Consider the following 26519-nt stretch of genomic DNA (forward strand, 5'->3'; position numbering starts at 1 on the left):
CTTTAAGCTCGGATGGGCCTGCCTTTGCTACTGAACAAGAGCTTTGAAATTTTCAGACATATCGGAAGTGTTCCGTTTTGATAATTATTAATAAATGTGCACTGTCCTTATTATTGTAATCAGTAAAATTATTAAACTGATCAAATAGCCATGTGTTATATGTTGTTGGAAATCTCTCATGGAGTAGAATACAACCAGCCTATTTGTTTTACTCAGAGACAAAAATATAGCGAGAAATAACTTACATGTAAACAGGTATTGCTTATATGCCGCATTTTTGTTCATAACTTCACGAAATATAAACATAACATAAAATACATGCCATTACTTAGAGGAGGCGATTATCTTTAAAATGAGCCCACATACAACATAATCGGATGCATAGATCATTAGATAATCCACACTTAGCACAATGTGCACAGAGCTCAATGTGCTATCTGGCTAAAAACCCGTTAGCTTTCCTGGATCAGATGACTTCATCGGAAATTATGTAATGCGTTGTCCAGCTTCATGGAAAGCTAAACCAATGGTATTAGGATTCAGATCACTGCAAACAGAGGTGGAAGTCAGTTCTAAGAGGATCGTTCACTCTAATTACATATGACCACTAGGAGATGGCGCCAAGTACATGACACAGACTCAATGATGGCTCAAATGACACAGAATGGAATTGAATGAGATCTCTTTACTCATGCCTGCATGCTTTGGAGAGAGAGCATACATTTAGTCATTGTTGTATTTGCATGTGTAATTTGTTCTTATGTACAATTATTAGGGGTGAAATGGTTTATGGTGGCACGATGCACCGCGGTTCAAAAATGTGATGATGTGCATAGTGGAGATGGGAATTTTTTTAATTTAAATTTATTTTTTATATTTAGAGGTTTTTGGACACTTGGAGACATTTTTGGATACTAGGATAAATTATGTTTGTACTGTTATAACTTTTGAATGCTTTGTTGAATCAACACAAAATTTTACTTAGTTACAGGTGACATGAGTGGAAAAAAACAAAACAAAAGCAGTTTTATTTTAACTACCTTATTAACACCCTGAGATTTTTAATGTCAAATCAGAAAAAATAAGGAAAAAGTAAAGGTAACCCTTTATTTTAATGTGTCCTTGTTGCACATATTACGTGTATTTACTATAGTAATAACAGTCAATTATGTGTCATTTCAAGCAACTAACCCTAAACCAAACCCTAACCCTAACCCTAACCCTATAGTAAGTACATGTTGTTAATTAGTAATAATCAGTAATTACTTGTGTAATTACACTGTAACAAGGACACATTAAAATAAAGTGTAATTTTTGGCTCAAGTTTTGTGTGTGTTTGTGATTTTTTACGCAGTTTCTTAGGCTGAGAGTCTCATAATTTATAATCTAGAACATTAAACAAATTTTTACAGTTTTCTTTAAAATGATACCAAACAACTGACCAATTGTAGAGTTAAAAGCCTTTAATTCAGGGCATGCCACTGAAACAGGAAATCTTTAAAAACACCTTCAGAGCTTAAAGGGTTAAAAACACCTTTACAGCAATAGACCCATTTAACCGAATGTAACGACACATTTCCACCTTAATAGAGCAGAGTAAATCTAGTAAAAAAAAAAAATTATATTTAAATGTTTTATTATTGAATGTACATTAATCTCATTTAGCTTTCTTAATACACTTAAACGTATTGTGTTATATTACTTTGTTATATCACTTATACTGAATGGAAAAAAGATGCAATGAAAGTGAATGGTGACTGAGGCTAACATTCTGCCTAACATCATGTTATGTGCTCCACGAAAGACAGAAATTCATATGGATTTGGAACAACATAAAGGTGAATAAATGATGACAGAATTTTCATTTTTAGGTAAACTATCCCTTTAAATATCCCTTCAAATGATGCATATAGAGAGAATGTCCATTAATTTGCAGAATGCAACAGGAATTAGTCTTATATTCAGTTAGCATTTCCATTTGTTTTAAATGTATTAGAATGCAAATATATGTGGACATCAGTCACTCTTTCCAACAAGTAAGCTTAAATACATACAGTATAAAACCATTTAACCTACGAGGATTTCAGTACAAAGTTGTAGCCCATCCTGTCTATTTTAAAGCTCAAAGGTGTGAAGATCCCACTTCAAAAAGCCTTTCAACAAAAGCTCAGCACATTAAGGCGCCCTTTAAAAATCCCCTTTCTAAATCATAACTTTCACTCACCTGTGCTATCCTCATAGACCACAGTGACACACTTCCATTTGTAGAAAATTACAATGTCCAGAATAGCTCTGCTTATGGAGGTGTACTCAGGGTAGAGGTTAATGTAGAAATTGTCTTTATTGTCCACAGATGGGTGTTTCCAGCGAGTCTGGATGTGCGGGACCTCCAGGGCATTGCAAATTGATTGGACGGCACTGACTGAAGAGCTGTGAGAGGGGCCGAAGACTGCCGCCACCCCCAGGGCCAACTGATCACATACTGAGAGAAGAGAAATGGAGAGAGAAGATACAGGGGAAGGAACACAGGTGACATAAGACAAGGTGTGGTAGAATTAAAGGGTTTGGAGAAAAGCATATAACAATTGTGTACATAAGAAAAGCTATTTGTCAAACAATGAAGAGATGATCCGCACTCTGTTAATAAACTTCTGTTGTTTTAATTACATGACTTTACAGGGGATTGAACACAGACGTTTCGGCGCACAGGCCTTCCTCTATGTGTCTTTTTATACAAACAACATCTTTGTGGCATCATCACATTTTCAATCATAATTAGACTCAATCAGTGCTTAAAAGATCACCAGGTGCTAACAATAATAGATATATACAATGCAGGTCACCAACCCAGATACATCTGAATACAATTTTAAAAGGCGCTATAAGTCACAATCAACACTAAACACAAGAATCACAAAACATACATGATTTAATTTAATCACTAAACAAGAACAATCATCCAAGTGTGAAAGATCCAAACATTGAAACATCAGATTTGCACCGTCATAAATCAACATTAGTCTTCACAGTTTAAAATTCCCATATATGTCCTTTGCCAAAGTATATACATCATTAATAAAATATTTGATTATAATTTGATCAAAGGAAAATCGATAGGTCTAGTTCTTCATTCAGATTATTAGGGGCTAGTGCTTTGAGTGTGTGAATCCAAAAAGCTTCACACTTTAATAATTCGTTATTTAAATGACCTCCTCTATGAGATTTATGAATTCTATCCCTCTATCCCAATGCATTCCAATTGTTTGATACTATGATGACTCATCTCATTAAAATCTCTTGCTGCTGTAGACGTTATATCTTGATGTCTAATAGTTAACCTATGTTCATTAATTCCAAGTTTTAGTTGTCGTGATGATTTACCAATATATATCTTTTGGCTAGGACATCTTAACATCTAAATTACATTTTTAGTTGTACAGGTTATCAATGACTTGATCTTATAATATTTTTTTGTACAAGGACATACAAACTCTTTATTAACATTTTATTAAGTTTTGGCAGGCAGCACAATTTCTACATGGGAAACAGCCCTGTATAAATGTAGTTTTTTTCTTTCTTTTTAGTACATCTGAGCTGAATAACATATCTGATCAATTATGTGCCCTTTTATAAGTAAATAATGGAGAGTTTTGAAATACACTGTTTAATGATATGCCCGATGATAATATATGCCAATGTTTATAGATAATAGATTTAATCATATCACTATTATTGTTTTATGTTAATGTGCAATTCACTGAACATTTTTTCTTCTGTTTGGGAGTAGGTTTTTTAGCAAGTAAAAAGTATTTCTTTCTAAATTATTTACTTTTTCTAAAGCATTACTTAACCTGGTTTCCGGATATCCTCTATATCGGAATCGTTGAATAAGTAATTTGGTTTGTTCATTAAACTCATTATTGGAACTGCAAATGCGTTTAAGTCTGTGACGTTGACTAATAGGTTCGCTTTTTTAAGGGGAGTTGGATGGCAGAACTATCTGCTGTCAGTATTGTGTTTTTATCTGTTGGCTTCCGTTAGACGGTTGTATGTAACGATTCATCCATCTTAGTCAACTTCACATCCAAAAAATGTATTGTTTCACGGCTCCTTTCCATTGTAAACTTAATAGAAGAGACTATGGAATTAATGAACATGATGAATGCTTGTAGTTCTTTTTCAGAGCCAGTCCATATCATAAAACAATCATCAATATATTGTGCCCAATATTTAATATTTAAACTGAAAGGATTATTGTTATGAAAGTAATCTAGTTCAAATTTACCCATGATAGGTTAACATAGTTTGGAGCTAGCGGTGTACCCATCACAGTACCTTGTAGGTAGAAATCTTTTTTGAATAAGAAATAGTTGTTTGTCAAAACCATCTTAGTAAGATCCACTATAAATTCAATAGGTACCTTGATGTCTTGATCTATGCAATAGAATTTCAAAGCTTCTAAACCTGCATTATGAGGTATATTGGTGTTTAGAGATGTAATGCCAAGTGTCACCAGCCAATCTGTTGAACTAAAATTTGAAATCTGTTTCAATTTATTTAAAAACTCTTTTAAATATGATGGTAATTTCTTGACCAATGGCTGAATATGAAAGTCAAGGAATTAAGAATTATGTATTTTAGGCAGGGCATATAAAGTCAGGATTTTAGGATGTTCATTTTTAAGATATTTGAAGTCATCCAAATATGGGCAGAGAGGATCTCTCATTCTAAATGCATATGACCTCCAGAAAATGGCGCCAAGCACATGACACAGACTCAATGATGACTCAAATGACACAGAATGGAACAGAATGAGATCTCGTTACTCATGCCTGCATACTTTGGAGAAAGAGCATACCTTTAGTCATTGTTGTATTTGCATGTGTAATTTGTTCTTATGTAGAAGTATTATGTTTTATTTGTTGAAACACCAACTGAACTTATCAATTTGTTAATATTTCATAATTTGACCATCTAAAATTTATATTAGATTTGTAATTTATGCAATTTGCATGTGCAGATGAAGAAGCTCAGTAAACACGAGCCAAGGTAGAGAGGGGTAGATTTAAAATCTTTAAAATCTTTAAAAGATTTAGTATTTTTATTTATTTAGTATTTAAAAGCTAGTATTTCTGAAAGTGAACTAACTGGACATCTAGTTTTGATAGTCTTATACTAGTCTTGATAAAAAAAGTGTTTATATAGACAAATGTTAGTGTTCTTATAAAGCATATTCAACCATTTTACCTAGTAATGTGTATTTAATCTTCTGCATGGAGGTTTGTGATATCTAAAAGAATACTGAAATAACTTTACAGCGGAGTGACGTGTTATTTTTCACATAATCGCACTAAATTAATGCATAAAATCGACAGCCCTAGTTAAAATGCATGTAATAAAAATGTTTTGGTAAAAAAACAAATATACTAATACTTACAATTCAATATTACAAAACATTTATTGTTTATATAGAGTCATACCTCTTCTGGAGGCCTCGAAACTGTCAAAGAGGTTTACTCTCTGGATGTCGTAGGTCAACGTGGTGTTTGGCATCAAGGTTCTGTTTCGGTTAATACTAGTTACAGCAAATTTAAAGGTGAGTTCATCCATACTCACAGGTTCATTTTCCCGCGTCTCAAAGATGCCCCCTGCAACCAAAAAAGTAAATGAGAGATAAGCAATAAGTAAAGCAAATAAAACATATAATTGTACTTTCAAGTCAGTAAAAATAAAGCATTTTATTCATCTCGCACTACAATGCGTGAATATGTGAATATGTAAACCTATTTAGACAGGTTAGACTACTTTTCTCACAAGTTATTCATCCAATTTACAGTTGTGCTCAAAAGTTTGCATACCCTTGGAGAATTGGTAATATATGTACCATTTTTAAAGAAAACATGAGTGAGCAGGCAAAACACATTTCTTTTATTTCTTATGGGATTCATATTCAACTGTAGGTTATAACAGAATGGCACAATCATAAAACAAAACATGGCAACAATGAAAAAAATGAAATGATACCCTTAGTTCTTAATACTGTGTCTTGCCAAGGGGGCCTGGGTAGCTCAGTGGTAAAAGACGCTGGCTACCACCACTGGAGTTCGCTAGTTCACTAGTTCAAATCCCAGGGCGTGCTGAGTGACTCCACCCAGGTCTCCTAAGCAACCAAATTGGCCCGGTTGCTAGGGAGTCACATGGGGTAACCTCCTCGTGGTCGCTATAATGTGGTTCGTTCTCGGTGGGGCACGTGGTGAGTTGAGCGTGGATGCCGCGGTGGATGGCGTGAAGCCTCCACACGTGCTATGTCTCCATGGCAACACACTCAACAAGCCACTTGTTAAGATGCACAGGTTGACACTCTCAGACGCAGAGGCAACTGGGATTCATTCTCCGCCACTCGGATTGAGGCGAATCACTACATGACCACAAGGACTTAAAAGCACATTAGGAAATGGGCATTCCAAATTGAGAGAAAAAAAAAAATACTGTGTATTGCCCCCTTTAGCATCAATGACAGTGTGCAGTCTTTTGTAATAGTTGTCTATGAGGCCCCAAATAGTTGTCTATGAGGCCCCAAATTCTTGCAGGTGGTATTGCTGCCCATTCGTCTTGGCAAAATGCCTCCAGGTCATGCAAAGTCTTTGGTCGTCTTGCATGAACCGCACGTTTGAGATCTCCCCAGAGTGGCTCAATGATATTAAGGTCAGGAGACTGTGATGGCCACTCCAGAACCTTCAACTTTTTCTGCTGTAACCACTGGAGGGTCAACTTGGCCTTGTGCTTAGGGTCATTGTCATGCTGGAAAGTCCCACAGCGTCCCATGCACAGCTTTCATGCAGAAGAATGCAAATTGTCTGCCAGTATTTTCTGATAACATGCTGCATTCATCTTGCCATCAATTTTCACAAGATTCCCCATGCCTTTAGAGCTCACACCCCCCAAAACAGTGAGCCACCAACATGCTTCACAGTGGGGATGATATTCTTTTCACTATAGGCCTTGTTGACCCCTCTCCAAACATAGATGGTTGTGACCATAAAGCTCTATTTTGGTCTCGTCACTCCAAATTACAGTGTGCCAGAAGCTTTGAGGCATGTCAAGGTGTTGTCGGGCATATTGTAACCGGGCATATTGTAAAAGAAAGGCTTCTTTCTAGAAACTAGACCATGCGGCTAATTTTTGTTCATGTACCGTCATATTGTGATCCTTGAAACAACCACACCGTCTTTTTCCAGAGCAGCCTGTATTTCTCCTGAGGTTACCTGTGGGGTTTTCTTTGTATCCCGAACAATTATTCTGGCAGTTGTGGCTGAAATCATTCTTGGTCTACCTGACCTGGGCTTGGTATCAAGAGATCCCCGAATTTTCCACTTCTTAATAAGTGATTGAACAGTACTGACTGGCATTTTCAAGGCTTTGGATATATTTTTATATCCTTTTCCATCTTTATAAAGTTCCATTACCAGTACTTTTCTGCTCCCCATGGCTCAGTATCTAGCCTGCTCAGTGCATCCACGTGAGAGCTAACAAACTCATTGACTATTTATACACAGGCACTAATTGCAATTTAAAAAGCCACAGGTGTAGGAAATTAACCTTTAATTGTCATTTAAACCTGTGTGTGTCACCTTGTGTGTCTGTAACAAGGCCAAACATTCAAGGGTATGTAAACTTTTGATCAGGGCCATTTGGGTGATTTCTGTTATCATTATGATTTAAAAAGGAGCCAAACAACTATGTGATGATAAATGGCTTCATATGATCACTATCCTTAAATAAAAGACAGTTTTTTTGCATGATCAGTCATATTTTCAAAATCAATGCCAAAATTTCACAATTTCTGCCAGGTTATGCAAACTTTTGAGCAGAACTGTACATCCTAGCATGACACCAAAACATCTTGGTTAATGATGTAACCTCTGTTCCCTGATGGAGGGAACGAGACATTGTGTCGATGTAGTGACACTAGGGGTTCGCTCGAGAGCTCCAATCACCTTTGCTTTATTCAGAAAAGGCCAATGAAAATTGGCGAGTGGAATTTGCATGCCCCTCTCCACCCCGGACATATGGGTATAAAAGGAGATGGCGTGCACCACTCATTCAGAGTTGTGCTGAGGAGCCGAGAGAGAGTCCCGGCCATGTCAGCGATTGGTTCAGCGCCGCAGCAGGAAGGACACAAAGTTTCATTCCCCCCATCAGGGAACAGAGGTTACATTAGTAACCAAGATGTTCCCTGTCTGTCACTCACTCAACGTTGTGTTGATGTCTGTGCAACGAGGCTCACTGGGGGAAACGTGTACTTGCGCAGCCCCCGAGGCCAGCTGTGCGCTAAGGCATCCGTGCCGAGGGGAGCCTCGGACAGGGAGTACCAAAGGGGGCAATGAGAGGACTCTTGGGAGGCGAACATGTCCACCTGCGCCTTCCTGAATCTCTCCCGAATTAGCTGGACTGTGCGGGGGTGGAGTGTCCACTCTCCGTGGAGCATTATCTGCCGTGAAAGTGCATCCGCTGCATGGTTGAGGATGCCCGGGAGGTGAGTGGCTCACAGAGACTTCAACATCTGCTGACTTCAAAGGAGGAGGCGGTGGGCGAGTTGCGACATGCGACGTGAGCATACGCCACCCTGGTGGTTTATGTACGCCACGGTCGCTGTGTTGTCCATCAGGACCAACACGTGCTTGCCCTGAATCAACGGCTGAAGCCTCCACATGGCCAGCGATACTGCCAGCAACTCTAGGAAGCTGATGTGCCATTGCAGGCTGCCTGCCCGTTGTGCACGGCGCCCCAGCCCGAATTTGAGGCAACCGTCATGACCACGACACACCTCAAGACCTACTCTAAGGGAACCCCTGCCCGTAGAAATGCCAGATCTGACCAAAGGCTGAAAGTTTGGCGGCACCTTGGTGTGATAGTCACACACTGGGTGCCGTGGCGCCATGCCCACCTCGGGACTCGAGTCTGTAGCAGAGCATCAACCCGGAGCCTCTGAAATTGTTTCACTGGCACCACTACCTTCTGCCTGAAGGTTCTCAGGCAGGCGAGCAGCGACTGTGCACGCTCATTCATAAGGCGTGCCATCATGGTGACCAAGTCCATCTCCATACCGAGAAAAGAGATGCTCTGCACAGGGGAGAGCTTGCTCATTTCCCAGTTGACCTGAAGCCCCAGTCGGTTGAGGTGCCGAAGCACAATGTCCCTGTGCGCACACAATAGATATTGCAAGTGAGCTAGGATCAGCCAGTCATCGAGACAATTGAGGATGCGAATGCCCTTCTCCCTTAGCGGGGCCTGGGCAGCCTCTGCGACTTTGGTAAAGATGCGAGGAGACAGGGACAGGCTGAAAGGGAGGACCTTGTACTGGTATGCTCGTCCCTCGAAGGCAAACAGAAGTAAGGGTCTGTGTCGAGGAAGGATCGATACATGAAAGTACGCGTCCTTCAGGTCGACGGCCGCGAACCAATCCTTATGTCGTACAGATGTCAGGATGCGCTTCTGCATCAACATCTTTAACGAAAGCCTGTGTAAGGCTTTGTTCAAGGCACGCAGATCCAGAATTGGGCATGATAAAATACTCGGCTAAGGGGACGAGCTCTATCACTCCCTTCGCCTCGCACTGCGGTGGAGAGGATGCCACTGAACCTGGGCGGCTGTCTGGTGAACTGGATCGCATAGCAGAGCCAGATCGTCCTGATGAGCCATCGCGACAAGCTGGAAAGTGCTAACCAGGCTTCCAGCCTCTGTGCTAACGGCACCAGGGGGACGATTGGATTTATCACACCTGGGGTGGGTGCTTCGTGGCGAGGCAGAGCAGACGCCCCACCGGGAAGATCATCCGAGGGAGGCGTGCTGCCCCGCAAGCCCGCAACGGTGGCCGGTGGCTGGGGCGGGTGAGCAGCCCCAAGGACCACTGTATGCCATTTGGGTGCCGGGGCCCAGAAGGCACCCGGAGATGTTACGAGGGTACTCACCTCGTGCTGGCCCAGGGGCAGGAGTGGGGTCTGTGCACACACCTGGGTCAGGCCAGTCAACGAGAGTCACCTCATCCCTGGGTCGCCTGTCTCAGGACTGCTTCGAAGCCCGTCCGGGGTTCTTGGCGGCTGGCTGATGGGCAGGCGTTGCCGCCTTCCTGCGGGAGGATCTTCTTCTCAGAGGCAGGCGTGCAGGCTCCGATGGTGGGGGAGCCGGGGCCGACACCGCAGGAGGACGGCCCTGGCGAGAGGCAGATGGGGTGCGGGACTTCGGAGGCCTGTAGGCAGCCGAGTCGCACCACGGCAGTATGTGTTTGATGGCCTCCATCTGCTTCTTCACCGTCGAGAACTGATGGGCGAAGTCCTCGACAGTGTTGCCAAAGAGCCCCCCTTGGGAGATGGGCGCATCGAGAAAGCGGACCTTCTCGGTATCACGCATCTCCACAATGTTGAGCCACAGGTGCCGCTCTTGGACCACCAATGTGGACATCATCCGGCCCAGGGCGCGCGCCTTGACTTTCGTCACCCGTAGAGCGAGGTCGGTCGCGGTATGCAGTTCCTGCATAAGCCCTGGGTCGGTCCTACCCTCGTGCAGATCTTTTAAGTGCCTTGGCCTGGTGGACCTGCAGGATAGCCATGGCGTGCAGGGTGGAGGCGGCCTGACCCGTGGCGTTGTAAGCCTTTGCCAGATGTGTATGAATTTCTTTTTTCTGCAGAACACAAACAAAGATTTTTAGTAGAATATCTCAGCTCTGTAAGTCCATACAATGCAAGTGAAAGGTGACCAAAACTTTAAAGCTAAAAAAAAAATCACATAAATGCAGCATAAAAGTAAACCCTATTTAATCCATGATCAAATCGTTTTGAGGTGAGAACAGACATAGATATATCAATTTTCACTATAAATCAGCAGTCTCCTTGGTGATCATGATTTTAAGCTCGATTACACTTCCTATAGAGCCATCAAGCGCTCTGCGTATGCGTTAAGCACTATAAAGTGTAAGCGAGCTTGAAATCATGATTGTGCCTAAAGACTGCAAAGGCAAGATGTTAGGTGAAAAATCTGTTATATTTTGGTCTGTTCTCACCCAAAATCAATTATATTACTTAAGAAGACATCGATTAAACTACTGGAGATTTATGGATTACTTTTATGTTGCCTTTATGTGTTTTTTGGAGCTTCAAAGATTTGGTCACCATTCACTTGCATTGTATAGACTTATAGAGATTAAATATTCTTCTAAAAATCTTCTTTTTTTTGTTCTGCAAAAGACAGAAAGACATACACATCTGGGATGGCATGAGGGTGAGTAAATGAGCGAATTTTCATATTTGGGTGAACTATCCCTTTAATGGCAATGTATTTAAGCATATTTGACTTTATAGTTTTTTGCGTACTGGTATCACCCCTGATCTGCTCTAAAGCTTGGCTTACAATCCCTACATTTTATGAATATGAATAATAACTGAAAAATTGCAGTTTAATATATAATTTTCACACCACATTCATAGGAAAACAGTGGCTTTTACTTAAGCTCTTTAATAATTTACACTGACATTATTTGATGCCTCCAAATGTCAGTACCATGTATGTAATGTCACACCCTAAACAGGTAACACCAGGATAATCAGATATTCTCATAACTTTTAGAAAATGTGAAATGGCAAATCATGCAGATTTACTGGCTTAACCAGAAATTGGACTAATTGGCTAACACTGCGTTTGACCTTTAACTTGCCATTTTTAAATCGCATCCCTTGCTGGCAGCAAAACCTATTCTCACAATTACACAAAGTTAATCTGGATTCATTGGCCAGCAGAAAACAGCTGCTTTATTCACACTGATAACATGCAAATCAGACAATCATCAAGATTAAAACAGACTGACTGCATGCAAAACATCAAATATTCATGATCAAAACATCAGGCTTTGTTACCTGAACATGCCAATGAAGGTGGAATTCAGTAGGAATAAATTGCGCCCGCTGATAGGGTTGTTTATTTGCACGCACTGAGTTGTTTTAATGCCCATTTCACTGAAGCAATTCAAATAAGGTAGACAGTGTAAACTCTGCAGCATGCAGATTTACAATTCCTGATCTTGTTGGTTGGTTATGTAATTTGATCCATATTGGATAAATGACTGCTGCTATGATCGACAGAAAATTTACAAAAACATCTCTTTTTAATAAAATTCAGTGCTGTAATACTGTGCAAAAAGTGGCTCTAAAATCTTTAAATGAATTCGCCCCTAAATTTTACACAGTATGGTATGAACTCCACATTGCAAAAATGTCTAGGCCAAGACTTACAGTACAATGCCATATATATCCGGAATTATACATAACCTGCATCTGTTACCAAGTACATTTTCATACCTTATTACTACTGTTATGCCCTCCAGGCGTATCTTGTATTTTCTTGTGTGTGTGTGTGTGTGTATTCCCTGCTACAGGTGCCTCCATCCCATTGGTTCAACTGAGTGTACCTGCTTCAGCCAATCACAGGCAGGCTCTTGACCAGCAACCAATCATGTGTGGGGACCTGAGATCTTCCAACCCTATATAAAGATCCTAGATGGTGGAAGATAGTAGCTTGTTTGGCTGACTGGGTTGTTTGTGCATGTGTTTTTAGTACTGTGCCATACTCTGCTTCCTATTGTTATTGGACTAGGTCTTCTGACCTTTTTTGAGTGGTTTATTTTATTTTATGAATTTTTTTTGCCTTTCTTGAATTGGGAACAGGTCGGGGCCCAGCATGTTTTGCACCATTTAGTGCTTTATGTTAGAAACATCAGGTAAGGAGTGTTTGCCACCTATTGTACTTTATGTTTTAGTCAGAGCAGGTAGACTTTATTTTGTTGTGTTTTCATTTAACAAGGTAGACTTCCCTGACTTCAGAAAGTTGGCTTATTGTTTTTGTTTGGTTCCCTATGTAAATATCTTCAAGCACTAGTAAACACTTTGGTGATTGCACTTCAAGCCTTTTGTTTCATGGTCTTCCTAAGTTTTAGTAGGAGGTTGCTCTAGCTAATCTGCTCTAGTTTGTTTATGCCCCTTCATCACCCCTAGACTAATGGGGGCCTAACAACTACTAATTCAAAATTCTGCAGATACCGGAACACCATGCAAATACAATGAAAAACGGCAAGGTCTGTCTGGAGGATGACCACCTGCAATTTTGACTATTCATAGACTGCCAACAAAAAGACCTCAACAGGAAATAATGGCCCATTAACTCGCCAATAAACAGCCTACCTCTAACAGTGAAAGTGACAGATTGGGTCTTTAATGAAGACTGTGAATGATAAGAATAATTAAATGGGGATGTTAATGTGTTTGAGATGAGTTCTGATTTGAGGCTCTGTAAAACTACACTGTAAACCCCAATGCTCAAAGTAATTAACTGTATTGAGTAGGGAAAAATTAAATCATTCAAATTAGTTCAAATAAATTAGAGTATTTAGAACTTTCAGTTTTTTGAACCAGAGACACTTTTAAGTAACCTGACATGTTTTAAGTTAATGAACTTAAAAATAAATAAATTGTTTGGTAAACTCAAATTGGGCAGGGGATTTCTTGTTTCCAGCTCACTTTGCATGGGACTTGATAGGGAACATAAATCAAGTTAAGAGCAATTGGCATGCATAAGTAGTACAAAATCAAAACCTGACAGTTCCGCTTAATTTGGTAATTTATTAACTTAAAAAAAAAAAAAAAAAAAAAATGTAACTGATTACATACCTGACTGATTATTCAGGTCTACAGTGTAGGTTTCTGTGGTTTGTTTTTGGCTTTCTGAAAGCTGAATTAGAAAGAAGGGACTTAAAGCAAAGCCAAAATGTCCCGCTGTGGATAACAGTCTCTGATGTTCAGATAGTCACTCTGGGAGAGAGGAGACAGAGTGCTCCACACAGGAGGGGAGATTCTGTTTGTGAAAAGCTGATTGCTTTCATATGAAGCGACATGGCCAGACTGGTCCAACTGAATGCTAGAGATGAGAAAGCCTGAAGCTTTTCTAGACAAGACAGATGCACTAACATAAAGAAGGGTTGACAACGTTGAGTTTGGCAGCAAACAATTCTCTGTTAGTTTGAGGAAGTGTCTGGTCTACCCTTGTGCTGTTTATTTAAAAAATATTTTGTTGGCACAGAATGTGGAACAGACCGAAATGTAATTGTTACTCAAAGTTGAAGTAAACTTTTTAACCTTTCCAGTCTTTCTCTTTTGGGAATGACCAAAGTATTGATGACTCATCTTGCACTCATAGGTTTTTAACCATTTTTGTCCAATCAAATGCTCTCTATAATGAGTCCCTACCACTAATACTACCTTATTCAGACTAGCAATAGTAGGTAGCAAATCATAATTAGTGGCTGTGACATCAAATAAAGCCTAAGGCTATTTAAGAAATATGGATGAGCCATTCGATATATCATGCTCCAACCTCTTGTTTCAATAGGAATACACTCACTGAGCACTTTATTTGGAACACTATGGTCCTAATAACGTTTGCGAAGTGGTCTTCTGCTGTTGTAGCCCATCCGCCTCAAGGTTTGATGTGTTGTGCATTCTGAGATGCTATTCTGCTCACTACAATTGTACAGAGTGTCACGGCTCTGGTGAGTTTGCCGGTTTATTCTGTTTTTTTGTTATTCTCTCTCCCTTATGTCTCGCAGGCGAAACCAGCATGCATGATCAGTGTTTCCATGGGAACGCTGATCATGCTACTGATTAGCATGCTAGCAACACCTGTTCTACTCTAATTCACTCCCTACTTAATCCCTGTGTGTTCTCACTGTCTTTGCTAGATTATTGTGTAATGTCAAGCAACTAACCGTGCTTTGTCTAGTTGGTCCTGTCTCGTGCATCTGTTTGGTTGCCTGTCTCTGCCCGCGTGTCAGGAGTGTTGTTACCTTCCAGCTTGCTGTACGCCTGTTCTCACCACCCACGAATCACCAGTGGAGGATTCTCGTCTCTTCCCACGTGTCGGGAATACAACTGCCTCCTAATCGCCTGGGCTTTGTTCTCTGCACCTCGCTATGCTTCAGTGGACGCTTCCTATGGATCTGCTGCTGACTTCCACAATGCATACACCCGTCTACGAACACACTCTTCCTATCTGCCCTCTGCGCGTCCACAGCGCGCACAGACTCGTACATCTCCTGCAGCTGGTGCTGGGATTCTTATACTTTGCCAGCACAGTTTATGTTGACATTTATTGTGAATAAATCCTTCTGAACTGTTCCTCTGCTTTTGGGTCCCTTTGTCTCGCTCTGACACAGAGTGGTTCTCTGAGTTACCGTAGCCTTTCTGTAAGCTCGAACCAGTCTGGCCATTCTCTGTTGATCTCTCTTATCAGCAAGAAATTTCCGTCCACAGAACTGCCACTCGCTGGATGTTTTCTTGTTTTTGGTACCATTCTGAGTAAACTCTAGAGACTGTTGTGTGTGAAAATCCCAGGAGATCAGCAGTTACATAAATATTCAAACTAGCCTGTCTGGCACCAACAATCATGCCATGGTCGAAATGACGGAGATCACATTTTGTTCCCATTCTGATGGTTGATGTGAACATTAACTGAAGCTCCTGACCTGTATCTGCATGATTTTATGCACTGCTGCCACATAATTGGCTGATTAGATAATTGCAATATTAAGTAGGTGTACAGATGTTCCTAATAAAGTGCTAAATGAGTGTGTCAACACAGAAAAGAAAACTGCTTGTCAAGCAATTTCACAAGGACATTAGCACTGCAGCAGGGTGCACACTGTACGAATTTCACTGTCCTTTACGATTGTTGCTTGTCAGACTGTACGAAATGATCAATACACATTGTGGTCCATTGCAGGGGCAGTCACATTTCCCAACTGTGATGCAAAATTTCCAACACTGCCAGAGCTTCGTTGGAGGCTAAGATTCATTGCAAAGGTAATTAATCAGACATCGGTGAGCATGTCAAGTGATCAAAGACTGCTGATTTTGCCCTATGTAAAGAGAAATCTTTTACGATCCCCAAAATGTGTCTCAGCCAGCAAAATCCTAAAGTGTGAACCTTGCTTAATGCTAAAAAGTCTTGCTGACCTCACATTACCCTGCAAACACAAACCAATCTAATGTCACGTTTCTCTTAATTGGCACTCTAAAAGTCGTTGTGACTTGTAAATGTCAGTTTAGTCATTAGAACAAAGCAGATTTACAGTTTTTGTCTTTAAAACAATCATGAGTAATACATGTTTGTAATATGTTTTTGGAGGCAGAGACTTCAGCGGTTGGCACAAAGTAAGGACTACTAAATTGGACCTGCTTCAGACTACAGACCATAGAGTTCAACGAAAACAGTACAGGAAGCCTAAAAGAGCAAGTAAATTTGGAAGGTCTAATTTGAGTTTTAACAATCTGTTTTGGTTAACATTAAAATTCTGCAAACAGAAACAGTACAAGTGCAGAAATTTAGCTTTTAGTTTTTACATTCAAATTGATGTAAATGTTTTAAATTATAAGTAATTGCCTCCATTCCAGGACTACGCACCTGGATACATTGTATTTTTGTACTTTTAAGCTCCCAAGGTCTTTCTCTTTCTTTCTTTGTCACCCATTTATTCATTCTCATGTTCCTCAGGAACTGTGTGAGAAAGAGTAGGCCTTTCATAAATTGGCAGCTGACAATAGAGATATTTAGCTAATAGCAGAAATATGTACTCTGCAGAAGCCTATGTGTTATTACAGTCAATTTCTACATTCTCAGCTTTTCATCTTTCTACAAAAATTAATATCTTGAAGACATTTCAGATATTATGTCCACAATTGGAGTTTTACAAATAGGCAAGTTCAATGCAGCTCAAATATGCTTCTGGTCTTGAAGTGCCTCCATTATTTTAAATAATCAGATCAATGAACTTAACACTGATTACACTATGGAGTATGGAATCTCTGAAAATGGAACTGAAAGTCTTTTGGTGAAGTTAGCAGATGATAGGGCAGCTTAGTTCATGTTTGGTGATGTGAAGCAGTGGTTCTTAACTGATGGGTTGTGAACCAAAAATGGGGGTCTGTTCTGACTGTGTTGTGGTCATAAAACACGGCTAAATGAAAATAAAATACAACTTTCCATAATCATGCATAATTAGATAGCAAAATGGGTAAGAACTGTTCAGCCATGATGTCAATTTGTAGGCAAACTGTAATGGAGAGGCGGAAGCCGAGGAAGAATCCATATGCGGTTGTTTATTCAAACAGTCCATCGAAATCCAAACACAGTGTCAGAAAAACAGGCAGTGAGGTCAAAACACAGTAAAGCAGTCCAACCAGGCAAACAGACAAAAGGGAAGATCCAAAAGAGTAGTCAAAACAAACAGGTCAAAACACTAGGCAATAAGGCAATGATATAAACGCTTGGTAAGGCAGATGATCTGGCAATACTTCGCAAAGTAACTATGGAAAAGCATGGCTATATATATGATGCAAACAGGAAATGACAATACAGGAACTGATGTGGCAGGAAACAGGAAGTGACAGTTCAGAATTCAGGTGAGGGCTCCCTCTGGTGGGCAGGAGACCGCTCAGATGTTACAGAACCCCCCCCCCCTCTAGGAGCGACTCCTGGCGCTCGGTGTGGACGTCCCCGTCCCCTGGGCGGTCTGGCCTGGCTCGATGAAATTCCTCTATAAGTGAGGGGTCCAGAATATCAGAAGCAGGTATCCATGATCTCTCCTCAGGCCCGTATCCCTCCCAGTCCACCAGGTATTGGAGCCAACCCCCTCTATGCCTCGAGTCCAGCAGCATGTTCACCCTATAAGCTGGCGATCCGTCAATGTCCAGCGGAGGCGGTGGTTCATGAGACTCAGCGTTGGGATCAGCATTCAGGTGGACCGGTTTGAGGAGCGAGACATGAAATGGAGAGATGCGGTAGTTAGCAGGAAGCTCAAGCTGATATGTAACCTCATTTATCTGTTTTACGATTTTGAATGGGCCAACATACCTTGGGCTGAGCTTCTTGCTCGGCAGACGTAACTTGATGTCCCTCGTAGAGAGTCAGACCCTCTGTCCCGGTTGGTAGCGAGGATGTGGGCGCCGTCTTCGGTTAGCCTGGAGTTCTTGCCTTCGTACAGCTCTTTGAAGATGGACATGAGCGCTATCCCATACCCTCTCGCTACGACGTATCCAGTTGTTGACCGCAGGAACAGAGGAAGGTTCGCCAGACCACGGAAACAAAGGAGGTTGATATCCTAGCATGCATTGGAATGGAGTTAGACCGGTAGAGGCATGGGTTAATGAATTCTGAGCATATTCTGCCCATGGCAAGAACTCTGCCCACCGAATCTGCTCCCGACTACAGTATGTTCTCAGATATCTACCGATCTCCTGATTCAGTCTCTCAACTTGACCGTTTGACTGGGGGTGATATCCTGACGTCAGACTCACATTAATATCTAATTGTCGGCAGAAGGCTTTCCAAACCTGAGATGTGAATTGAGTCCCCCGATCAGAGACGATGTCTTCAGGTAAACCATAGATGCGGAAAACCTGGTGAAACAGGGCTTGAGCCGTTTCCATGGCGGTTGGCAGACCCTTGAGGGGAATAAGACGGCAAGACTTGGAGAATCTGTCAATGATGACAAGAATTGTTGTGAAACTTTCGGATGGAGGGAGATCGGTAACAAAGTCTTTTGACAGGTGAGACCATGGACATTGCAGGATGGATAGTGGTTGCTGAAGACCAGATGGCAGTTCCTTGGGGGTCTTCAATTGTGCACAAACTTGGCAGGCTTTCACGTAATCAGTTATATCTCTATTCATCGTTGACCACCAGAAAGTGTTGTGGATTAATTTGATTGTGCATGAGATACCTGGATGACCTGAGGTGATGGAGGTATGAACCCATTGCATGACCCGTTGTCGTAGTTCCTGGGGAACATATTGTTTGTTCGAGGGGCACATAGCAGGCGGAGCATTTTGCTGCGTGGCTCTTTGGATCTCCTCCATGATGTCCCAGTTCACAGGAGCGATAATTACAGAAGAGAGAATGGGTTCAGGAGAATGGAGAGGAGAGGAGGATCTTGGAGAGGAGGATCATGGCATCTGGAGAGGGCGTCTGCCTTGCTATTCTTACTTCCTGGGCGAAGTGTCATAGTAAATTGGAATCTTGAAAAGAATAGTGACCATCTGGCCTGACGTGAGTTTAGTCTCTTGGCACTCTTTACATACTCAAGATTTTTGTGATGGCTCCCTCCAACCAGTGTCTCCACTCCTCTATCGCAGCTTTCATGGACAGTAACTCCTTATTACCAACATCATAGTTTCTTTCAGCAGAAGTGAGTTTTCTTGAGAAAAATGCACATGGGTACAACTTAGCTGGTTGACCCTGACGCTGTGACAGTACTGCTCCAATTCCGCAGTCAGATGCATCCACCTCCACTACAAATGGGAGGTTAGGGTCAGGGTGTTTCAGGATAGGTGCCGAAGTAAAACTTGACTTGAGTTTTTCGAAGGCGATGGTGGCTTCGTTTTTCCACTTTAACTTGGATAGTTTCCCTCTCATGAGGGACGTCAAAGGAGAGGCGATCATGCTGTAATTCCTGATGAAATGTCGGTAGAAGTTGGCAAAACCTAGAAATCTTTGAAGTTCCTTGATTGTGGATGGTTGGGGCCATTCAGTGACTGCCTGGATTTTAGTAGTGTCCATCTCCACTCCCTGATGACTTGTGATATCCCAAGAACGTTGTTTTCCGAACATGGAACTCACATTTCTCAACTTTTACATAGAGTTGATGCTTAAGACGAGAGAGGATGTTTCGGACATGTTCAATGTGTTCAGCTTCCGACTTGGAGTAAATCAGGATATCGTCAATGTAGGCAATAACATACTGGTTCAAGATGTCTCTAAGATATCGTTAATAAATGACTGAAACACATCTGGCATGTTGGCTAGCCCAAATGGCATCAGCAAGTACTCATAGTGACCTCTGGTGGTGAGAAATGCAGTCTTCCACTCATCACCTTCCTTAATCCGGATGAGATTATAAGCGCTTCTTAAATCTAACTTGGTGTATATCTTTACTTCTCGAAGTTGTTCTAGGGCAGCAGGAACAAGAGGGAGCGGATAGCGGAATTTCACCATCACGTTGATAAGTCCACGATAATCAATGCATGGTCGTAAACCTCCGTCCTTCTTCTCAACGAAGAAAAAACCTGCTGCTGGTGAGGTTGAAGGTCGAATGAATCCAGAGTTAATCTTCCACGGCTTGAGATTCTTGACGCGATAGTGGGTAGACTTTACTCTTAGGTGGCATGGCATTGGGCAGAAGGTCGATGGTGCAATCCCAGGGGCGGTGTGGTGGTAGCTGTGTAGCTTTGACTTTGCTGAATACCTCTAAGTAGTCGTGATGATAGCAAGCAGGAATTTTGGGACTAGGGGTAGTGAGCGGACTCAACACTCGTGGCGAGACATGGTCTTGGCATATTGATGTTCATGCAATGGGTTAGGCAGAATTTGGACCAGTGAGACAGTTCTCCATGATACCATGATAATACAGGATTGTGAACAGCTAACCATGGATGTCCAAGGATGATTTCATACCTGGGTGAGTCAATGACGTAGAGTGATATGTTTTCACTATGGAACAGACCAATCTGTAGCTGTGCAGGTGCAGTTTGATGGGTGATACCTCCCTCAATGGGTTTATTGTTGACATTAGTGATGCAGATTGTGGGAACACAGGGTAACGTAGGTAGACTGTATTTCTTGACAATATCTTTGTTAATCAAATTCAGAGCAGCAGAGTCAATCAACGCTGTCAAGGTAATGGGACCATCTTTAGTAGTCAGCTGAACAGGAATCAACAACGAATTTGAAATCTGAAGAGAGCATTGATTAACACTCACCCGTCTGGTAGTAGTGGTGGCTCTCCCGACTTTGTGTGGGCACTCTAAGCTACGGTGGCCTGCTTCACCGCAGTAAAAACAGAGATCATGTTGGCGGCGTCGAGTTCTCTCTTCATCAGATAGATGTGCATAGCCTAATTGCATGGGTTCTTGGTTGACGATTGGTGTAGTGAGGAAATGTGTGTGAGGCAGATGAGCAGATTTCCTCTTAGGAGTGTTTCTCAACAGGTTATCTTGATAGCCATAGCAACAAACTCAGAGAACGTAAAACCCTCACCCTTGCAAGCCAGTTCCGTCTGAAGCTCAAGGTTTAAACTTTGTTTGAACACAGCCCTTAGAGACACATCATTCCATCCACTTTGAGCGGCAAGGGTTCTAAATTCAATAGCGAAGTCTGCAGCAGTATGATTGCCTTGAGACATGTGTAACAATCGAGTGGAAATATCCTGTCCCCCCCTCAGGATATTCAAACACATCTCTGAGTAGTTGTAAGAAGTATGCAGAGGAGGAACGAAACTGTGAATCTGTCTCCCAAACCGCTGCAGCCCAATCAATCGCTTTACCAGATAACAATGACATCAGAAAAGTGCATTTACTTGCTTCATCATGAAACTGATCTCTCTGGCTTTCTACATAAATGCATGCTTGTCTGATAAAACCACGACAATGTCCTGCAGAGCCATCAAACTTGTCTGGCAATGCCAGTCTTACCGTTGGTGGTGTAGCTGAAGGAAGCGATCGAATATAGTGGGTCAAATGATCGTTTGCCGACTGCAACTTGTTGAGCTGCTCTTGGTAGTTCTTCAGCATCTCGCTCTGATAAGCGAACGCCGCTTGGAGCTGAGAAACTTGGATTCATAGTAGGCGAAGTATTCTGTAATGATGGAGAGGCGGAAGCCGAGGAAGAATCCATATGCGGTTGTTTATTCAAACAGTCCATCGAAATCCAAACACAGTGTCAGAAAAACAGGCAGTGAGGTCAAAACACAGTAAAGCAGTCCAACCAGGCAAACAGACAAAAGGGAAGATCCAAAAGAGTAGTCAAAACAAACAGGTCAAAACACTAGGCAATGATATAAACGCTTGGTAAGGCAGATGATCTGGCAATACTTCGCAAAGTAACTATGGAAAAGCATGGCTATTTATGATGCAAACAGAAAATGACAATACAGGAACTGATGTGGCAGGAAACAGGAAGTGACAGTTCAGAATTCAGGTGAGGTCTCCCTCTGGTGGGCAGGAGACCGCTCAGATGTTACACAAACCCAGAAGGTTCCTTTGACATAGGTTCACTCAGAAATGTTATATAGGTTTTTGGAATAGGTATTTTCAAAATACAAGTAAAATAAGATCTGTGGTGACAATTACATAAAGAGACTTTAATGTAGTTGGTGGTTGTAGTCCTTAATTAGCATTGTGATAGCAACATGCATTTTTAAACAAACATAGTTGCTTCAAATATAACATTTGGGGTATGATTATGTGTAATTTGTGTTTTAGAACAAAATGTGAAAGTCTATTCAATTAATTTTACCCACAGGCCTTGTTTTACTCATAAATATAAAACTGCCATTATAAAAACCCATAAGAAATTCCTAAGGGAACCCAAGGCTTGAAAATGCTAATTGTCTTCTGGGTTTTTGAACTACAACCTGAACAGCTCTATAGGCTTCTCAACATTTAAAAGTCAGGAGAAAACACTTCTCATATCTTTTATTTTTTACGTCAAAAGCTGCATGTTCGACCAAACTATTTGGTATTTCAGCACAAATTAATCTCTCATTAGGCAGATGTCAATATTGATAGGTTGTGTGTCATGCTCTCATCTCAAAAACCATTAATAAAATGATGCAAAGTAAAATAAAACATATCCAAAACTACATTAATTATGTGTTTGTATGCAGCAGGATGAACTTGATTTGTGCAGACAATGTATTTTGTGCAATTAATTATTGGCTACCAAGAGTATGAAACCATCAAAATACAATAGGCATTTAGAAGCCAAACACTTAATGTTAATAAAGACTGTATATTACATTACTGTTTGTGCAATTACAAAAATGTAAAATGTCATATCTCATGTTAATAATGAAGAAAACACATTTAAGAACCAATGTGCTAAAGTGTACCTGACATTATAATCATCTATGATGGCTCACAAACCTTTCGCTGCGAATTCAGTCAGGTATTTTTGGAAGAAAAAACTCTTGTTTGGATCATTCCAGGAGATGTTCAGTTAATGATAGAATCGTCATGGTTACTTTCGTAACCTCTGTTCCCTGATGGAGGGAACGAGACGCTGTGTCGATGTAGTGACACTATGGGTCACTCTTGGGAGCCCCAAACACCTCTGCTTTTTGGAAAAAAGGCCAATGAGAATTGGCGAGTGGAATTTGCATACCACTCCCCCGGACATACAGGTATAAAAGGAGCTGGTATGCAACCACTCATTCAGGTTTTGTGCTGAGGAGCCGAGACCAGGTCCCGGCCGTTTCAGCGGGTAGTTCAGCGTTGTGGCAAGAGGGACACAATGTCTCATTCCCTCCGTCAAGGAACGGAGCTTACGAAAGTAACCATGACATTCCCTATCTGTCACTCACTCGACGTTGTGCTGATGTAGTGACACTAGGCATCCCTATACAAAATGTCACAACTATCTGAACTCTGTTACGTGAACTGGTGGTGTGTGACGGGCAGACTACTGTGTGCCTCATAGCCAGCGCACCAGGCTGTCATGTGATCTTCCCCAGTGCTCTTATGAGCATCGAACGGTCCTTCAGGAACAAGTCGACTGCCCAACGATAGGGACAGGCTAGCCCAGCTGAGGCCTCTTTTCCTCTCTTTTCTCCCCAAAAAGAGTGGGATTTGTTAACCGACTGGAAGCCATAAGTGTCTGCAGCGGGGGGTGTCCCTCCAAAGGGGGAAGACACCACGGAGACCACACCCCGCCCAAAAAAGGGGGGGGGTATTTTGAGTGGAATACATCACATGGTCTTACTGAGGCTTGTCGGAAGTATGTCATGTGGAGAGGTCCCATGGTAGGTCCTACCCGAGGGGGTTGGAGTTTCTACAAAGCATGGCAATCGGGGGCAGAGGGGCCATATCGCGTGAGGAGCGTGAGGTCCGAGAACCACGTTTGGGTGGGCCAGTAGAGTGCTACTAGGACGACCTGCTCCTCGCCCTCCCTGACCTTGCACAGGGTCTGTGCGAGTAGGCTCACTGGGGGAAATGCGTATTTGCGTAGTCCAGGGGGCCAGCTGTGTGCCAGCACATCTATACCGAGGGGTGCCTCGGTCAGGGTGTACCAAAGCGGGCAGTGGGAGGATTCCCAGGAAGCAAACGGGTCTACCTGTGCTTGACCGAATCGACTCCAAATCAGCTGGACCACCTGAGGGTGGAGTCTCCACTCTCCCCTGAGGGTAACCTGACGTGACAGCGCGTCCGCTGCGGTGTTGAGGTCGCCCGGGATGTGAGTGGCTCATAGCAACTTGAGGTGCTGCTGACTCCAGAGGAGGAGATGGCGGACGAGTTGTGACATGCAACCAGAGCGTAGACCGCCTTGACGGTTGATGTACGCTACCGTCGCTGTGTTGTCTATCCGGACCAACACGTGCTTGCCCTGGATCAGCAGCCGGAACCTCCGCAGGGCGAGCAGTACTGCCAACAACTCTAGGCAGTTGATGTGCCAACGCAGCCGCGGACCAATTCAGGAGCCAGCGGCTGTGTGCCCATTGCATACGGTGCCCCAGCCCGTCTTGGAGGCATCTGTTGTAACTATGACATGCCTGGAGACCTGCTCTAGGGGAACTCCTGCACGTAGAAATGCAAGGTCGGTCCAAGGGCTGAAGAGGCGGTGACAGATCGGCGTGATGGTCCCGCGATGTGTCCCGCGGCGCCATGCCCATCTCGGGACTCGAGTCTGAAGCCAGTGCTGAAGCGGTCTCATATGCATCAACCCGAGCAGTGTGGCCGCCGCTGAGGATGCCATATGCCCCAGGAGCCTCTGAAAAAGTTTCAGTGGAACCGCTGTCCTCCGTCTGAACGCCTTCAGACTTAGCTGCTTAGCTCTCATTCGTGAGGCGCGCTGTCATTGAGACTGAGTCCAACTCCAAACCGAGAAAAGAGATGCTCTGAGCTTGCTCTTTTCTCAGTTGACCCGAAGCCCCAGTCGGCTGAGATGCCGGAGCACGAGGTCCCTGTGTGCGCACAGCAATTCTCGAGAGTGAGCTAGGATTAGCCAGTCGTCGAGATAGTTGAGGATGCGGACGCCCACTTCCCTTAGCGGGGCAAGTGCTGCCTCTGCGACCTTCGTGAAGACGTGAGGGGACAAGGACAGGCCGAAGGGGAGGACCTTATACTGGTATGCCTGGCCTTCGAAGGCAAACTGCAGGAAGGGTCTGTGTCGAGGTAAGACCAAGATGTGGCAGTACGCGTCCTTCAGGTCTCCTGCCGCGAACCAATCTTGATGCTGGACGCTTGTTAGAGTGCGTTTTTGCATCAGCATCTTGGACGGGAGTCTGTTCAAAGCCCGGTTCAGTACTCGCAGGTCCAGGATTGGTCACAACCCACTGCCTTTCTTCGGTACGATGAAGTAAGGGCTGTAGAACCCTTTCTTCATCTCGGCTGGAGGGACAGGCTCTATTACGCCCTTGCGCAGAAGGGTAGCGATCTCCACACGCAAGGTAGCATGATATCACCGGAACCAATCCCATGTGGGCGTGTTTGTGCCACAGCTGGGCGCACAGGGGTGGAGGGTGCAAAAATGGGACGGTGGACGGTGGTCGTGACGACGGCCGTGCGCACCAGACATGTGACCCAGGGGACAAGAAAACCACTCTCTTGTTGAATTTTTGTGTACCGCAGCCTCTTGGACATTTGGTGAAATTAAATGAAAACGAAACAAAAGATTCTCCTCCCGGCCCTCCACCGGGGGATGGAGTGGTCTGCTCACCAGCTCCAGAGAAGCAGGTCTCCTCGCCCCTGGGTTGCCCATCTCAGGGGTGCTTCAAAGCCTTCCACGGGTTCTTAGTGGCCAGCCGTGAGACAGGTGGCATCTGCTTCCTGCGTTGGGCTTCACGCCGGGGCCGGGATTAGTTGCTGCATGAGGGCGGGCTGCGGCGGAGCCGGTGTTGTTGCTGCAGGAGGACGCCCTTGGCGATGAGCAGACAGGGTGCGGGGTCTTGAGCCATGCCGGGGCAGGATGTGTTGTATGGCCTCTGTCTGCTACTTCACCGCCGAGAACTGCAGGGCAAAGTCCTTGAAGGTGTCACCGAACAGGCCAACCTGGGAGATGGGGGCGTCAAGGAACCGTGCCTTGTCGGCCTCTCGCATCTCAACCAAGTCGAGCCGGTGGTCTCGTCCGAACGCCCGACCGAGGCAAGCGAGTGTGCTGGGGAATGGGAGGTCCGTGGGGGGATACCCGGCAGAGGTGGTCCCATTGATGTCCCCAAATCGCCCCCAGTGCTAACCGGCACGGCCTCATACACGTAGGTAGAAGGACCGAGGCGGGGAGCCACTGGGGTGGCTTGCTTTCTTATGAATGCAAGCCGCGACCGCAACGTTGCCATGGCCATGTTCTCGCAATGAGGACAAAACCCATCCATGAACGATGTCTCTGCGTGAGCAGCACCCAGACACGTAAGACAGCGATCATGGCCATCAGAA

The 26519-nt window shown here is 43.2% G+C and overlaps 1 protein-coding gene across 4 annotated transcripts in view; it reads right to left on the reverse strand.

The window, feature by feature from the left end:
• Positions 1 to 26519, reverse strand: part of LOC127433848 (glutamate receptor ionotropic, kainate 1-like) — a 114796-nt gene that overhangs the window by 72645 nt on the left and 15632 nt on the right. For 2 of the 4 annotated variants that reach the window (XM_051686115.1, XM_051686117.1), the window contains 2 exons: positions 5481 to 5648; positions 2225 to 2482 (listed from right to left, as the gene is read on the reverse strand). In XM_051686115.1, the coding sequence (XP_051542075.1) occupies positions 2225 to 2482; positions 5481 to 5648 (426 nt within the window). Of the gene's footprint in view, positions 1 to 2224; positions 2483 to 5480; positions 5649 to 6024; positions 6072 to 21566; positions 21899 to 26519 lie in introns of those variants that run through there. The other 2 variants (XM_051686114.1, XM_051686118.1) reach the window with 2 other exon arrangements.

This window comes from Myxocyprinus asiaticus, chromosome 43 (assembly GCF_019703515.2).
Source record: "Myxocyprinus asiaticus isolate MX2 ecotype Aquarium Trade chromosome 43, UBuf_Myxa_2, whole genome shotgun sequence".
Classification (NCBI taxonomy): Eukaryota; Metazoa; Chordata; class Actinopteri; order Cypriniformes; family Catostomidae; genus Myxocyprinus; species Myxocyprinus asiaticus.